This window comes from Rhipicephalus microplus, chromosome 1 (assembly GCF_043290135.1).
Source record: "Rhipicephalus microplus isolate Deutch F79 chromosome 1, USDA_Rmic, whole genome shotgun sequence".
Lineage (NCBI taxonomy): Eukaryota > Metazoa > Arthropoda > Arachnida > Ixodida > Ixodidae > Rhipicephalus > Rhipicephalus microplus.
Genome location: NC_134700.1, coordinates 49,712,463 through 49,730,627, shown reverse-complemented (window position 1 = coordinate 49,730,627; position 18,165 = coordinate 49,712,463). Strand labels below are relative to the sequence as shown.

At 41.8% G+C, this 18,165-nt stretch overlaps 1 protein-coding gene across 14 annotated transcripts in view; it reads right to left on the bottom strand.

The window, feature by feature from the left end:
- LOC119178502 (uncharacterized) overlaps nucleotides 1–18,165 on the bottom strand; it is a 663,369-nt gene that overhangs the window by 159,274 nt on the left and 485,930 nt on the right. For all 14 annotated transcript variants that reach the window (XM_075867300.1, XM_075867622.1, XM_075867405.1 and 11 more), the window contains one exon: nucleotides 7,044–8,444. In XM_075867300.1, coding sequence (XP_075723415.1) covers nucleotides 7,044–7,212 — 169 coding nt within the window. In that variant the 5' untranslated portion in view covers nucleotides 7,213–8,444. The remainder of the gene's footprint in view (nucleotides 1–7,043; nucleotides 8,445–18,165) is intronic.

Sequence of the window (18,165 nt, the reverse complement as noted above, 5' to 3'; positions counted from 1 at the left end):
GTCCTGTTTGTCGACCACGTACTCTATGGCAGAGGGCAGCCTGGAGGCAGGTGGCGATGAAGTGAAGGGCGCTCGCACTCGAGCTAGGCTTGAGTAGGCCTAGGTTGCCTAGGCGCACGGCGTGGTTGGCATTTTCCAAGGCTCTCCTGGGCCACCTCAGAAGAGGATCGGTACAACATTGGTGTCGAAATGACCTGTAAAATTAACTCTACCAAACTTACAACAAAAATATCTAGACACGACCTGAAGAACCTGCGTTAGTACCAAATGTTTGTGGAGCCGATGTGATGTGCGGCAGCAGTGGGAAACCTCCCATATTCCCCTATGTGGTAAAGGCGAATACGACTTTCTAAGTCAGTCGTTAGGTTTGTGCTTCGCAACGTTTGATACATAGCCGATGATTTGAGCGTTAAGCAGCTATGGGAGAAATATAAGCAAAGCTTTTCTACGTTTCCACATTGGGGACAAATTTGTTCCCGCACAGAAGACTTCATCCAAACGCAATAAGAATAAACCGTGGTTTGATCACCAACTGCGTCTTTTGGTGCGGAGGAGACGGAGAGTGTTGGTAAAGTACAAAAAACACAGATCCCCGATTAACTTAGCCGAACTTAATAGGCGGAAGTTTGAGTTAGAGATTCGAAACAAATCATCTTAGGAATGCTATTTCGTGCTGCTTGGGGAGACATTGGTAACAAATTCGAAAGAATTTTGCAACTATATACAGCGTAATGGTCATAACGATAACACCGCTCCTCCTCTTGAGCTCTTCGGCAACGTTATCGATGACAAGCCCAAAGTTGAAGTGTTCAGTAGGTATTTTCTCTTCGTATTTAGTGACCGTCAAGCTCTGGTCATGAGTGTTGATTTTAGTTGTGCAATAAATACCGGAAGTTGAGTTTGCCTTGGAGGTTGTACGTAAAGTCTTGAAAAAGCCGTCTTCCAGAAAGGCCAGTGGGTCAGATGATATAACAGCAGCAATGCTTAGTAGTTGTGGTGGTTCTTGATGCATGTATTTTAACCGTGTTTTCCACAAGTGTTGAGATACTGGTGCCGTTCCTGCCGACTCGAAATTATCAAATGGTGCGCCCGTTTAAGTGTTAGACCTAAAACTGCTTTGAGAACTGTAGGCCTGTGTCCTTGACCAGTCCAACAAGCACATAACGGATTACATTTTATACAGTAGTAGCATGTCACATAATGTTAAGCACAATTGAATAAATGCTAAGCTAAAAATGTGGTTTTAGGGAAGGATATTTTATAGTACGCAGCGAATAGAATTACCTGATGTGTGGGACTTAGCAATACACAAAATACAAGCAATTTATTGCGTCTTTCAAGATACCCATATACCGTTTGACATTGTTACAAATAATCTACTTATGCGTCTCTCAAAATCATAGAGGGGTTTCGGGACGTTAAATCCCACATATCAATCACACGATCTATTTATTAGCAAGTTACGTATGCCCACAAATAAAAACAAAATATTTGAATGGTCTGTGAACATGTTTCACACAGACAACAGTCTGTGGTTTGCAATAGCATCTCCTCTGAAATCGCTGGAGTAACCTGTGGAGTTCTGCAAATCTCTGTCTTGATGTCTCTCTTGTTTTTATTTTATATCAATGATACCACTAGCCACATAACGTCATCTTTTCGGATGTGCGCAAATGACTGCCTGGTGTATAGAGTTATTGATAGTGATGTGATTGTGATGCCCTTCAGAGTAAATTAGGAAAAGTGTTCCTCGGTGTGTAAAGTGAGAAATTTCGCTAATTCCTCGTTGTGGTTACACAACAGATTAACAAGAAAACACATAAAAACAGTATAGTTGAAAAAATAAAGTTTTTATGTAAGGGTAGGAAATGAAAATATTTGGGTTTCATTTTTACTTCGGATTGAAGCAGAAATAGGCATGTACAGAAGATAAGGGAAAAAACAGCACGCTTATCGAGCTTCTTACGTCAAAATATTGGGTGATTACCTAGTCATTTGAAGGAACTGCTCTACTTCACTCATAGGTGTGCCTTACGTATCAACTATGGTCCCCATTCTCGTCAGTTAGTCGACCTACTAGAAAAAAGTTCAGAATAGAGCTGTTCGATTCGTCTTTGGAATTTACGACAGTACCATCAGTATAACTAAAGGTAGGCTCGCTTTTCACTGCCAGGATTCGCTTAAAGGACGGAAGCGGGGTCCCTAATGTGAACTTTTTTCACAGAATTTATTATTGAAACACAGACAATGACAGGAACAAATATACCAAACGGCTGTCAAATATTTTGCGTAGAAGTGACAATATCTTGAATGCTTAGGAATTTTTTTTTTGCAGATGGCGCTTTTTGCTATTATTTCTTTTGTAGAACTACGAGCAAGTTGAATGCTTTTTCCTTCAGATATTCTTGAAATACAATGAACTGATAGTTTTACGACACTCTCTTTACTGAATATTGAATGACTATTCAGTGATGATGCATACACCCTCTGCTATATAGCGTTCTACTTGTAATGCACGTACCTAATAGGCATTGCAAGACAGTAAGAGCGCCGAAGGCGCAGCGCAGAGTGCCAACCTATGGTGCTGACCGAAGATGACATGGGCCATTTAGCATTACTGTTTAAACTGAGAACACAAGTGTGCGCCGTGACTCATAAGCCAGATATTCTCACACAGAGTGCCTGAGCTGCTTCCTAGGTGTTCCTGCTCTCAGGCGGCTGCCACATGGGCACGAGGTGCCTGTTGTGTAAAATTTGAGAGTGACGAGAAGAAATAATACACGTCAGACCTTATTATCATATTTTAGTTGATACGCAACTTTTACATTACGTGCCTAACAGGCGGCACTGAGAAGTGCTATTTTACCCAAAAATTTTGAAGCTGTCAAGTTCTACCAGGTCCAGGTGGTCCCACATATCACTCGCTGAACATACCGCATAGCGGTACACTTCACGTGTGGCAGCTTGGGCTAGTTGGTATGGCATGACGATTCTTATAGCGTGAGAACAAAACGACAACACAGAGATAACAAGGACACGACGGACACGAGCGCTCGTGTCCTTCGTGTCCTTTTTGTCTCTGTGTCGTCGTTTTGTTCTCACGCTATATTTATCATCTTTGGTACACTTCACTGCCCAAAATATTAGTTGTTATTATTGGTCATTTCTCCATGCCTTAAACAAGGGTGTCACTTCTAAAACAGTGTGTGCCTCTTTTGTTTTTTTGAAACTGTAATTAGTAGTGCAATCCTGTGCATCTTTTGCCACCTAGCAACAGCAAAGTAATTTGCAAAGTGCTGCAAATGAAGCACCTTTTGAGTTAATCCCAATAATTTGGGATTAGTACACGTGGTGCCATCTCTCAGCGGTAGCGACGGGAGCTTCCTCAACTAAGTTAGATACAGATAGAAAAAATAATATCGCTTGAAGAAAGCCAGTAACCAAAAACAACTTTGAAGTATTAAGTCAAGCAGAGACCCACTGGTACATTTCGTTAAATTTCAGTATCGCAGTGCAAAGCTTGTGGCTTTTCAAAATAATTGAACGCCGACAGAGAAACACGTAAGGAACCATTGTTAGTTAATAAATGATCTGGTAAGCCACGTTGTTTGTAGTGCGGCACTGTAATTTCGCCAGACTGTTCAAATATGTATCTGCTGTGTAAAACAGGTAGTTGTCGTTGATAACTAACTTTTTTCGTTAGGTATGTTTTTTTCTCCTTTTTCTCATCCAGTTAGGGCAGGCCACCATAATAACCGACTCGAAATGGGGCTACATGCAGATGTTCCTATAACCTCGTCATGGCGAGAACCAAAGTTATGGTGCAGGGTGGTGATCCTTGCGTAAGAAAGCACCACAGAAGGCATGACTTAGGGGCCATGAGTAAGTACGATTCTAGTATATGCGATAACGCATCCTCAAGCATTAGGGGAATCCTCACAAGAGCAATGAGCCTATCAAAATATAGTTCTTAGAGTGTTGTCAGAAAAGTAAGCGGAGGAGAAGCAGAATCGTACTGAAAAATGACGTGAACTGGCGGCACCTGGAAAGAAGACACAGACAAGCGTGAAAAGCTTTAAGGCCCTCCACGCAAATTCTCTCCAGTTATACATGGTTGAACTAGAGCCACTCACCGTCCCAGTAGAGAACATAAAGTCTCTGTTGCCACCATCTTTTTCGTGGAGTCATCGCTAGTCTTCAATCGATAAGGGATCCCTTCCAAGGGTCCTGCTGCCCACTTTGCATGCGCGCTAAAGAGGCGCACGATATCGAAACATTTGCAGTCCTTCTAGAAAAATCTAAATCCCTAAAAACACAGGTAGCCCTAGAATGAAATTCAGCACGGATAACGAAAAGAGCCAAATTCAGAATTGCAGAACCAGGATATCGGGCTGTAACATAAAAATACGCATTTCACAACAACACTGAAGCTAGCAGTTAAACGTTCCCAGCTTGTTTAAGTTGGAATACCTAGAAAGACTCGCCTCATAATTATGTTAAAAGGGCCTTGAACACTATTCCCAGTAATCGTCTGATGGCTTCAATAAAAGCGCTTATTGCCGGACCGATCCACTGTCACCAATTTCTTCAAGTACGAGTGCTGTTACAGTGATTTGCCACAGGCTTCAAGCGCTTTCTTTCTCTCTCTATTCGTACCAGGGAGAGCAGTAGAAGGTTCGCTGGGAGGAAGGCGAATGATGATAAGGAGGCAAGAAGATGCGCCCCTTGATCAGCGTGTGTCAATAGCTTGAACACTTCTGTTTACTTTTTTAAACGTACTGCTCACGCACGGCTATGCAATTGCGAGCATGCGGGAGCAGCCGCAGCGTCATCTTGCAGTGGTCACGGTAAATAGGCAGCCCATGTTGCTAAAGTCACCCGGTTTTTCTGGTGCATGCCTAACATATGGTACTTAGAAGCGCTATTTCTTCGCAGATTTTAAGACGCTGTCAAGTTCCAGAAGGTGCAACCGGCACTTAATATTTCCTGCTGAGCATACCGCATAGCGGAACATTTCGCCGCACAAGACATCAATTGCTAAGAATGCTCGTTTGTCGAAGCGTTTTACAATGGTCTCGAAGGTTTCATCACTGGCGCTGGTGCTCCTGAACCTTTCGTCTGTGTATCTTGTGCTGTGTGCGCTAAAGTTTGAGTATGCAGCCAAACCAGCTAGTCCAGGTTTCTTATTACTGAATGCAAACTGGTTTGCTCATGAGGATCACTTTATTAGACGACTTTAAATAAATCTGGCCTCTTGGTGTTGCAGTATAAGGATCAATGCAGTTACACAGTGCTCCAGCAATGAAGAGGAATCTGGGCATAGAGGAAGACCACAGAAATGGCCTAAGGGAAAAAGAGAACCACTACCAATGCAGATTTGTAGAACTTACAAGGTTTCTTGTTTAGTTACAATAATTTCTCTCCTTCGTGACTCGGAAGATTACATACTCGGCCATCGTTGTCATGGTGACAAGATCCAGTCAGGAAGTATTTCTACAGAGTTCTGTACAGTAGCCGGAAGAACCAGTATGATAGTGTGAAAGGTATCAGTAGCTTAGAGGAAGCTAATATCTCACCGGTAATAACAGGAAAAGTAAGGGAAGCGTTGGATGAAACTCCTGGTCATTGCTAAGAATGAGGCAACATCTTATCTTTAGAAAGACGATGGATAGATGAGGTTATAAAAACTGGCCACACTGTATACGAAGTGCCTCTTGGGGGTCAGAGTGCCAAAAGACTGCAATAATGCTAGTGTCATCTTAATATGTACAGAAGAAAACGTAAAATACTCCGAAAAACTAGGGGATCAGCTGTCTTTCCGTTGACTGCAAGCTATTTCCAAAAGCAATAGCTAATATAGTCTGAACATTGCATTTCTTTCAAACAAATGACCCAGCAGGATTTAGTTGTGCAATGTAACAATGAGATGATACAACTAACAATGACAGAATTGGGCAAGAAAAGCAGAAGAGAAGGGCAGAACGGTAACGGGCATAAACTAAAGTATTGTTCAACCGTCTCTGCATGTATAGAACAGCACTCTGTAAAGTAAGTAGCGAGAACTTGCTAGTTGTAAAGGAATACGTTTAATTGGGACAGGTTGTAATCACGGAGCTGAAACATGAAAGCGAAGTAAAGAGACTATTGAGTACAAGTTGGATCACATTCCCCACTCGTTCTCAAATCACCAATGGAAGCATCCAATGATGTTTCAAACTAAATTGACGAAAACGCAGCGATCAATAAAAGAAAAATTATACGTGTAACCTAAGAGACCAACTAGGTCAGGGAACAAGAAGTGTTAAGGACATTGTAGCTGTAATCAGGAAGAGTAAATGGGCATTGGCAGGGTACGTAGCACTGATGCAGGATAACAACTTATCAATAGGGGAAGTGACCGAAATGCAAGGGAAGGAAAACCTTATAGCTAGGTGGAAGTATCACATTAATATATTTCTGGGAACAACATGACAGCAGAAAGGACCGGGTCGTGTTTATTGGCGGAGTCGAAAAGACAATTCTTCAGTAGTGAGGCTAGTCAAGATCATGATGAGGAAACCTCTATGACAGGGGTTTCAACTGTACCTCAGGTGTCGGTCCGCAGCCAACCAACTTACCACCTCAAGGGTTCAGAAAAAGAAGAAACAGATTAGAACAAGTCGCCTACCACTGCTATTCGAAAAACGCATTTCTCATAGTACATACATCTCTAAATTATAAATGAGATTGGCGCCAACGTTCAAAAAACATACAGATACTGACCTTTATATGATTTAAAGCTTGTCGCCGATTGTGAAACACAAATATTTTTTCCGTGGATTTTTTTCAAAACATGGTGACCGCACGAGGTGTCGTTCGTAGAAAGTGCTTCAGATGGTTTTTGCCTGCGTGGCTTAACCCAACAAAGTGTTAATATTGGTGAAGGGCAAGTATATATTAGAAGCATCTTTTAAATATTCCCAAACATTTTGATCTCTACAAGCCCTTGACCCCTTTTTTGAGACACTTCATGTATAATCTCAAGTGCAGCGATGTACACTTACCGGTTGGCCCCGGAGACCGCAAGACATGTTCCAGTAACGGAGGAGTAGACATGGTGGTCGGCGGCCACTTAGTAATAGCCATCACAGTGGAGGTGGTGATGGAGTCATTTCCAGTTGTCTCCAGGCCACCACCAATCTCGTTGAATGTCCTGTTGCGAGAATCTCGCATGGCCAACACGAGGCGCCTATGCGAACCACCATGCCTCCATCACGGTTCACGGTTTCAGTGCTGATGGCTCACCGGGCGCACGAAAACACCTGTGGTTCCCACTATAGCCGTGACGAAGCATTAACCTCTCCGCTTTGGTTACGAAGCTAAAGGGCAGTTAGTGTTAGCCAGCCGCAGTATACTACACCGAATTTCACCTTCTAGAGTCCACTGTAGACTTGTAGTTTCACGACTCTTCGAAGAAAGATGTGAGGACTTCCTTTTCTTGCCCATGCATTCACGCGTTAACAAAAAAACTATAATAAATTCAGCAATTGAAAGGAGTCATTGTCTCTTGCTTCATTTGATCATAGAACGCCCACGCAACATCCACAAGGCGAGGCTGATAAACAAGGTGTGAGCCACCAAACTTTTCAGAGAGACCCGAAACACATTGAATGTTGCAATTGGATTCTCTTATTAGTCTCCTGTTTGTTTTACTTTACCGATTGAAGTCCTGATTACATGTCTTTTCAGCACAGTGACGTAATGCGAAAGAACTAGTCCAACTCTAAAGAAGTGACCAGCTGAAGGTGGATGTCCAAGGCAGTGCCCTAAAAGGTCAATCAACCAGACAGGCCAAACAACAAATCAATCTGCAAAGCTGTTAGTAGGGCAGAAAATATGCTTTTGGCGTACTTTTCTTAAAATAGAAGAGTGCTGGTAAGACCCGGGGTGGCAGCTTTTAAATAATTCACTGCCTACGCAAGCTTCTTTCGTAAACTTACAAATTGATATTCCCTTGAGTGTGGTCGTCTTGTGTGAAATTCTAAAATTGAATCGTGAAGACTTTCCAAGTCAATTTCGCTGTATGGTTTCATCTAATTTGCCTTCAATCACCTTTGCTCATGCCACTTAGCGCATCAGGCTGGAGAATTTGTGCAAGCTTAGTGCTTGAATTTTTCTTGCGGCATTGAGGCTCAAAGGTCAAGCTGCGAGGTATACAAAAAAAAAGAAATTGTAGCTCAAGAGAAAACCGAAAGAACCTGCCAAAACTTCAGTACAGTGGCGCCACCTTGTTAACGCGCCTCAGTTGCAAATAGGCAGACCAGCATCTCGTACGAAAAGTGATGCGATGCTTTCTTGCATTATTTTCGTTTTGTTGACGAAGGCGATGGGCATCGTTTGTGTCGCAGACGAGTCTATCACTGCACTGGTGGCATCCTCATTGTGCAGCATTCGTTCAGCTCAACCTGCGTGTAGAAATAAAAAATTAGTTTGCCAGGTCCTCTTAATGAACTTAACATAAATGTACAGGGTAACGTGAATGTAAAACGTTGTTTATCATAAAAGACTACTTGTTAGCACATACTCGGCGCTTGAAAAGTGGGGATTCGTTTGAATTGAAGGAAATTTCTAAAGTTTTGAAGGCTTCTTAGTAATACGACGAATGATAGTGACCACAATGGCAACGCTGGAAGGTGCCTGTACCGTATCTGTAAAAAGCCAAGGTGCCTCTAATTCTATCAAAGATTCCCAGAAATAACTAGAATATGGAGAACTAGAATATGGAGATAACTAGAATATGGAGAACAAAGCAAATTTTTCAGAACACACCTCGCGATGGCACCCAATGGCATTGCTGTTAGTACTATGAAGGCCCAACCGCATGCACGCTATTTTCTTGCGACAGCGACAAGCGGCAGCGACGACCGACAAGATTAGCTGTCACGGAGGCCAATCCGTCACCGCTGCTTGTCGCGTCGCGCGTTTCTGGAAAACTAAAAAAAATCTCTTGTCGCCCGGAAGCCAGCGTGGAGATTTCCGGGAACATGGCTGCGTCCCTGGCTTTGCTTCGGTTGCAATTCGCTAACAATGCTTGATATCCCCGCGTGCTTCTAGGATTGCACGGTATCGACCACCTTTTTTACATTCGCATCTCACGCGAAGAGTGAGAGAGTGACTGTATGTTGTCACAAATATCGCTATCGAAACTATGTTTTGATGTTTGGACAGCAACTTGTAGCAGTGGACGTTTTTCAGGAGACTAGCCTGCCCATGTACAGCGGCATTGACGTCACGAAACCGCGGCAAGATTTTTGGGAGTCACTGGGTCTCGCTTTTTTGAAAATATTAAGAAAAACACCTGGCCCCCAAGGCTTTTTACTGACAACTTCGGAAGACGTTGACTCCCAGCTTCTATTTCGGAGATCTCCACTGGAGGCGCTCCTCGGGACCTGAAAAGGCCTATTATGGTCGCTTACTGCAGTTTGGAATTGTGATGCGAAGTGCATCATAGGCGTCGTAGCGTATGCTTCTCAGCACCCTGTCACCGTGAAACGAACGATTACAAAAGGATGGTCGTGAAATTCCTTGTTGCCTCTTCATGCTATAAAATACAGTAATACATTTGAAATGCTGTCTTCGACAAACTTATAAACTTCTATTTGCAATTGATGGGTATGCACGCGATAGTTTTCATTCAAGCAACAACGACAGTTGCTCCATCGCGCCGTCGCCTAGTGTGCTGAGCGCGGGCTAGGAGATAGCCCCGTAGCTGATGACTGCCGGCAGAGTCCGCATGGTGCGCTGCTCTGCGAGTGGACGCATTTGCGTTCAATTCTTGCACTCCATGAAGAATGCGAAGCTTTCACGAGGCTGAGCCGCGCGAAATCAACTAATATTTTCTTGCATTTTCGGAGTGTTTTTTACATAATGCTTTATGTTATTAGAACTACTCAACTGCTTTCACAGTACTGGCGCTTTGCAATTCCAAACGAAGATAATCTCGTCGCATACATTTTGCCATCCGCTACTGCCCACAAAAAAGAGGCGGATTCCACGTAACTTGGGAATCAATGCTATACACGGTGACTGTTGTAATTTTTATTAGGTGAAACATTATAAAGTGGCGCTAAATATATGCGAAAAAGTGAATAGCCAACACTGGAAACAGCATTGCCATTTCACGAACATTTGGCTCTTTTTGCATTGTATTACGAAGACCTTGCGTGGCTCTGTAGTAGAATATTTGGTTTCCCTGCAGATTGCTTGGCTTCGATTCCTCTGCTAGGACACGAACGTTTATTGTTTGCATTCGTAGGGTCAACGTTGCCAATGCCAGCTTAACGCTCACGCATTAAAAAAGAATATGTGGCGAGAAGGGTTTGATGGAGTACGCGATGGGATTGTGAAATCAATCATATCAGGACAGGTGAGTAATATTCATCAAATCATCTTACCCGCCCACACATGTTTTGGTTTATTCTACGTAAGGGGGTGATCGCGAGGGCACCCAGATGTAGGCGAATCGATATATAAATAGATATATAGATAGATAGATAGATAGATAGATAGATAGATAGATAGATAGATAGATAGATAGATAGCGAGGCGGACAGGCATACAGACGGACGAACGGAAGAACAGACAGACAGACGGACGGATGGATGGACAGAAAGACAGACAGACAGATAGACAGACAGACAGACAGACAGACAGACAGACAGACAGGCAGGCAGACAGACAAACAGACAGACAGACAGGCAGACAGACAGGCAGGCAGGCAGGCAGGCAGACAGACAGGCAGACAGGCTGGCAGACAGGCAGGCAGGCAGACGGACAGGCAGACGGGCGGACACACGGACAGACAGATGAACGGACGGATAGATGTACGGACAGACAGACAGACGAGCGGACAGACAGACAGACAGACAGACATACAGACAGACGGATAGATAGATAGATAGATAGATAGATAGATAGATAGATAGATAGCGAGGCGGACAGACATACAGACGGACGAACGGAAGAACAGACAGACAGACGGACGGATGGATGGACAGGAAGACAGACAGACAGATAGACAGACAGGCAGGCAGGCAGGCAGACAGACAGACAGACAGACAGGCAGGCAGACAGGCAGGCAGGCAGGCAGGCAGGCAGGCAGGCAGGCAGGCAGGCAGGCAGGCAGGCAGACAGACGGACAGGCAGACGGGCGGACACACGGACAGACAGATGAACGGACGGATGGATGTACGGACAGACAGACAGACGAGCGGACAGACAGACAGACAGACATACAGACAGACGGATAGATAGATAGATAGATAGATAGATAGATAGATAGATAGATAGCGAGGCTGACAAACATACAGACGGACAGACGGATTAACAGACAGACAGACAGACAGACAGACAGACAGACGGACGGACGGACGGATGGAGAGATATATACAGACAGACAGACAGTTGGATAGATAGATAGATAGATAGATAGATAGATAGATAGATAGATAGATAGAGACAACCTTGCAAAAACAAGAACGATTTTTTTTAAACGAATGAATTTCTATCTTATCTAAGCGAAACAGACAAAATGTTTCCATGCTAGGCGATACAAACATTGATAGAATGGACGAGAATGCAATTGCTAGATAATATACGCAGTTGATGTATTCGTACGCATGTTCAATTATTATTACCTTGCCAACAGGAGTCACTGCGCTAACGCTACCCTATTAGACGTTTGTATCACCAATGTTCACGTTCTCTCTGTGACTGCCGGGGACCTCTCCGTTAAAATAAGTTATCAACCCTCAATTTTCTGTTTTTTTTTCTCTACTTTGAAAAATTCGAGCATTACACACTTTTTTATTGCCTCAAAGATATAACGACGCTTACCCAGTTTCGCTCACTTAGTAGTAAAATAAATTGGGAATCGGAAATTCTTAAAAGTGATTTGAAAATGCATACAATCCTTTTTTGACAAACTCATTCTTGCATACGACAAAGCCTTCTCACAACATAGCGTTGTTAAACATCCTAAAAATTTGGAAACCGTGGATTACTGCTGCACTTTCAAAAAAAGTTAAATTAAAAAAATCAAATGTGCTACACTTTCAGAAAAACGCAAAACCTTAACCAGTTTGCTGAATTTAAAGCCTATTGTAACCAAGTATAATAGGAGCTAGGAAAAGCGAAGGAATAATACAAGGAAAACTTTTTTCGCGTAAATATGCATATCGAGGAAACTTTCGGCTATAATTTTAAAGTTGTCGGGACCAAGTGCTGATTGTGAAGAGGTACGATATCTTCGGTAAATGGCATTCTCACAGACGACAAAGCAGTCTTTGCTCTAAATTCTCATTTTGTTCAGTGCTGTAATAGCACTATCTTTCAAAATCCAGAATATTTAGGGCTTCCTGTAGTGCAAGATCTGTGCCCAATTTCCTTTTGTTATTTTCTACATCTCCGAGTGAAATCGGAGAGATAATAGGAAGTTTTAAGTGCAATGCAGTCAATGCTTTGGATGATATACTGGCCTCTCCCTCAAATATGTATCGAATATCATATCTTCAGTCTTAGACCATATTATCAATAGAACATTTGAGTACAGAATATTCCCAAGCAAAATAAAAATAGTTCGAGTATCCTCATTTCACAAAGGGGGTGCACACCACTCTGTGAACAATTTCCGACCAGTTTCAATACTACCGCTCCTCACAAAACGTTTTGAGGCTGTTATTACCTCAAGACTATAAGGATCTCTAAATAAGTATGCTATAATTAGCACATCGCAGTATAGATTTTAGAAAATTAAATCATGCGAGGATGCACTCCACAGCGTAAAAAGAGAAACATTACAGAATAAGTAAAAACGTTCACACACGGTTCGTTTATTCCTGTTTTTGCGTGAAGCTTTCACAGTGTGAATTACGAAATACTCTTATCGTAACTTCACACCTATGGGATACGTGGTAAAACATTAAAACTCATGCGAAGATATTTGACGAATCATTTTTATTACGTTTATTTTTACTCGGGGGACATCTCCGCATCTTAAAATACAAACTGGTGTACCGCAGGTATCTATACCTGACGTGGTATTATTTAACATATACATAATTGACCTCCCAAGCATTTTACCTACACCGAGCATAGTCATGGATGCGCACGACATTAAGGTTTTCCTTTAAAGGAAATCCGTCAAACAGATTGAAAAAAAATAATTGTTTTGATCTATTGTCTTACTGGCTGAATTTAAATAAACTTCAAATAAATGTTACGAAAATAACTAATTAGTATTTAAGCCGATAAATAAACCAATTCCTCCTCATAAATTTGATTTATTCAAGGGAAAGGATGTAGAACGAGTTGCAAAAAGTTTTTTGGTGTATCATTTCGAGAAAACGTGTTGTGGGACAGTCATGCAGATAAGCTCAGCAGTGACCTTAGCAAAGTAGTAGGCTCTGTATAAAAATTGGTAGTCCATACCACTACCACTAAAAAGCAATGTTCTACGTCCTTTTTTACTCAGAATTTAATTATTTTGCATTATTCTGAAACAACATCTGCAAAAATTACGACAAATAACTAAACTGCAAGAGAGGCAATAATAGGTTTCAAAAACTACCATTGTAGGCCGCAAGATTTACCAACACAAAATATTTAAAACAAAACTTCATTGATGAAAGCTAATAATTATTACTAATCGGATTACAATTGCTCATAAACAGCAGAGACTTGGTATTTGTATTACAACAATTTGATATTCAGGGTATCAGTTACGTCACCAAACAACAATGCCTCCGCTCACGCGAACGACTTACGGTGGTCAGAACCTACAATGTCAAATACCCCGGGTAATAAAAATTGCGTGGAATGACGTATTTTTTTACACACCCCGTTTGATACATTTTGTAAAAAAACTTTCTTCTGTAATGTACGGTATCTCATCAATCACATTTTTATACACCTTTTATACATGACTTTTTCACTGTTTTTATTACTACGGTTTCAATCTTAATTATTTGATGCATTGGGACACCTATTCCTGAAATGTTTGAATGGTATGTTTTCCATTATATGTTTTGTTTATTAAAGTGTTTTCATGTTCTATTTTTGCATAAAGTGTTTCATTGTATTGTTTCATGAAGTGTCTGTAAACGTTCTTGTGCCCTGGAGGTATTGTGAATGATGTGAAACTGTATTTGCTCTGTTTGCATTTATTGAGTGGGAGCGGCGGCACTACAGCAGCAATGTCGCTGAAACATGCGTGGCTTATCTTGCAGATGGTGCCGCTCGTGCTCAGTGCTCCAACATTGACCGACAAAGTCCCGGCCCTGCCCAGATTATCCCCGATAGCATCCTGTGGCGTCATCGGGGCCAACCTATGGAACTGGAAGACTTCGGTGACGTCACCACGCGAAGAAGACATAAAACCTCGTCCGCTTCAGCGGCACCTCAGTGGGAGCGGCGGCACTACAGCAGCAATGTCGCTGAAACATGCGTGGCTTATCTTGCAGGTTGGTTATTATGCTCCTGCATCTTCCTATCGTTCCTGCAATCTTTTTTTGATTGTGCTGCCGCTCCCAGTGAATTGTTTTGACATTTTGTTCAAGTTGTGGTCAGAATTGGTGCTAATGCTTTCCGGGGACATTGAACTCAATCCCGGACCAACTGTTGAGGAAATGCTAGAGACAATCTTAAAGACACAAACTCAAATACAAGCTAGGCTAACTCAGATAGAAGAAAAATTGGAACCTTTGTCTGAATATGCTGCTAAGATAAATAACCTTGACATTGCTGTTGAAAGCCTCCAGCGCACGATTGAACAACAGCAAGAAAGGTTAATCGAATTGGAAGACAGGGCTAGAAGAAATAATCTTCTGGTTTTTGGTGTCACTGAGACTGATAAGGAAACACGACAGGACATTGAAGAGAAAGTATTAAAAACATATTCTCAACGCGCCTTGGTGTTACAGTGTCCTCAGTAGAAAGAATTCACCGCATTGGTCAGAAGAAAAGCAAACAGGACAGACCAGTAATTGTAAGATTTTATGACTACAATGAAAAGATGGCCATATTTAGGAGCTGCAAAAAATTGAGAGGTACTAATATCGCAGTCTCTGACGACTACTCAAAAGAAACATTAGAAAAAAGGAAGTCCCTTTGGCGCTCTGCTCTTGATGATAGGCGCAATGGTGCGAAGGTGAGGCTTGTTCGAGATAAGCTTTACATCGACGACGCTGCTTATACGTGGGATTCCCGTTCCCATACACGCGTGAAAGTTAAGAACGCTCAAAGCGAAGCACGCAGCCCGGTCTGACAAAAGAAGCAGTGCGACATAAAGCTGATAAACGTGAATGCACGAAGCGTTTTGAAAAAAACAGAAGAACTAGAATCGTTGACACTAATTTATGACCCTGATCTCGTGGCTGTAACAGAAACTTGGCTAACAGAGGATGTTGCAGATACGGATGTTTTTCCCATTTCATTTCATGTACTGCGTAATGACAGACTAACCCGAGGCGGAGGCGTTGCTTTACTGATTAAGAAAACTCTTCGGTACGAATTATTGCCGCCCATTAAAGACTGTGAAAATGTGTGGTGCAAATTATTTATGGGAGATATCACGTTACTTATAGGGGTTCTCTATAGGCCCCCCGGAACTTCAGTTGATATTTTTGAGAAATTGGATGACTACTTGCTAACAATGACAAACAAACGAAGCAGAGTAATAATCACAGGCGATTTTAATTTACCAGGTGTTGACTGGAATGCACGAGTTGCTGGGCCGCTTAACAGGCCAATTGCAGAAAATCTGCTTGACATCATGATCAAGTACGATTTGGTTCAGGTAGTTGACAAGCCCACTCGAGTTCAAGGAGAAACCGAGACATTGTTGGACTTACTATTTTTGTCGCAGGAAGTGTTTGATTATGAAATAAGTATCGAGGATGGAATCTCGGATCATAAGGTGGTTGCAGCAACTCTTAAACCAAATAAAAAATTAGAAAAATAACCAGAGTAAAGGTGTACAATTTTCAGGCCGCAGATGATACCTCAATTCTTGATTACTTAGAAATGGCTTTTGACGCTATCCCGCCTACAGATGATGTAAATGACCTCTGGGAATACTTTAAGAAGGTAGTAAACGACTGTTTGTCACGTTTTGTTCCCCAACGAGAAAAGAGAACTGCAAAAGCTAACCCATGGATTACCAGAAGCATCATTCACCTAAAACGACGACTATGTCGCGCCCGTCAGAAAATACCAAGAAACTCGTCTGTTATTGCTCACATTAGTGCTCAGGTACGAAGAGAAGTCAAGCAATCTAAAAGTAATTTTCTAACTAATATATTGTCTGAATACATATCCAACTCTCCCCAGAAATTTTGGCGGTACCTGTCGAGTTCGCAGTCTGAAATAACTGGGCTTTCTATAGACGGGACCTCCTATAGCGAACCGATTCAGATTGCCGAAGCATTCAATCATTACTTCAGTACCGTTTTTTCTCCAAGTATTGATCATTCAAAAAAAGGCTGTACGTTCGATGATACTAGTTCCAATCTTCTTACTGTATCCAAAGAGGGCGTAATGGCTTTACTGCTTGAATTGGATCATAAAAAATCACCTGGTCCGGATATATTCCCAACGAATTTTTGAGGCGCTACTCTGATTGGGTTTCTAGTTTCTTAGTTAAAATTTTTAATTTATCTTTGTGTACTGCCGCTGTTCCGATTGATTGGTTATTAGCAAGAGTTGTGCCCATTTTCAAAGCTGGTGACCGCCTTAATGTTTGTAATTACCGTCCAATTTCTATCACATGCACGGCATGCAAAGTAATAGAACATATAATTTCAAAATATATATTTCAATATATAGAAAACAATAATCTGTTTTATAATAAGCAACACGGTTTTAGAAAAGGCCTTTCAACCGTCACTCAGCTTTTTGAATCTGTTCATGCTTTCGCTACAGCGATAAACTCAAAAGAACAAGTCGATGTCATACAAATTGATTTCTCTAAGGCCTTTGATAGAGTATGTCATCAGAAACTTATTCAAAAAATGTTAATACTTGGTATTGATCCCGCAATTGTAAGATGGGTTGAAGCGTACTTGCGTAATAGGTTGCAGTTTGTTGAAATAAGTGGCGCACGTTCTTCTCTTTTACGCGTATCCTCAGGTGTGCCACAAGGCTCCGTGTTGGGACCTCTACTCTTTTTAATTTATGTGAATGATATTGCAACGGTTGTGCCTCCTTTTGTTGATGTAAGGTTATATGCAGATGATTGTCTCTTGTTTTGTCATGTGAAAAGTGTTTCTGATCAAATGCTCCTCAATGATGCTCTTCGATGTATTGACAACTGGTGTGAAAAATGGGACATGAAAATTAATTTTGATAAAACTGTGTGCATGACAATTTCAAATAAAAAAACCCCCCTTAACTATAAATATACAATAAACAATAGAGAAATTAAGAGTTCTAATGAGCTTAAATACTTAGGTGTTACTATATCCAGCAGTTTAAAGTAGGACAAGCATATTGACAATATTACAGGACTGGCGAAGCGAAAGCTGGGTTTTCTGAGAAGGAAACTCCGTAATGCACCGCCCTCTGTTAAATTGTTGGCGTATAAGACTATTGTTAGACCAACGCTGGAGTACGCAGCTATCATCTGGGATCCGCATACTAAAACTGAAATTAACAAACTTGAACGAGTACAAAGATTGGCCGCGAGGTTTATTTATTCAAATTACATGAGAACACAGTCTGTATCACTTTTGCTTGCTAGGGCTGACCTTCAATCGTTAGCTACACGTAGAAAAATAGCTCGCTTAAAATTTATTTATGACCTGTATCATAAAAACTACAAGCTGGATCCCAGTGTATACCTGCGCCCCCCAGGACGAGTATCGGCTCGTACCAATCACTCATTTTCTGTCCAAGCTTATGTACCGCGGGTGGATGTATTTAAGTTTTCGTTTCTGGTGCGATCTATTGTTGACTGGAATGCGCTTCCTCCCGAGGTACTTACAGGATGTAGATCCTCACAGGATTTTCAACGACGGCTGGACTTGTTTTTTCCTAACATTGTTTGTGTATTGTTAACCTGTTCACCTCCCACCCCTGCTACAGCCCGCAAGGGCTAGCAGTATTGTAAATAAATAAATAAATAAAAGTTAT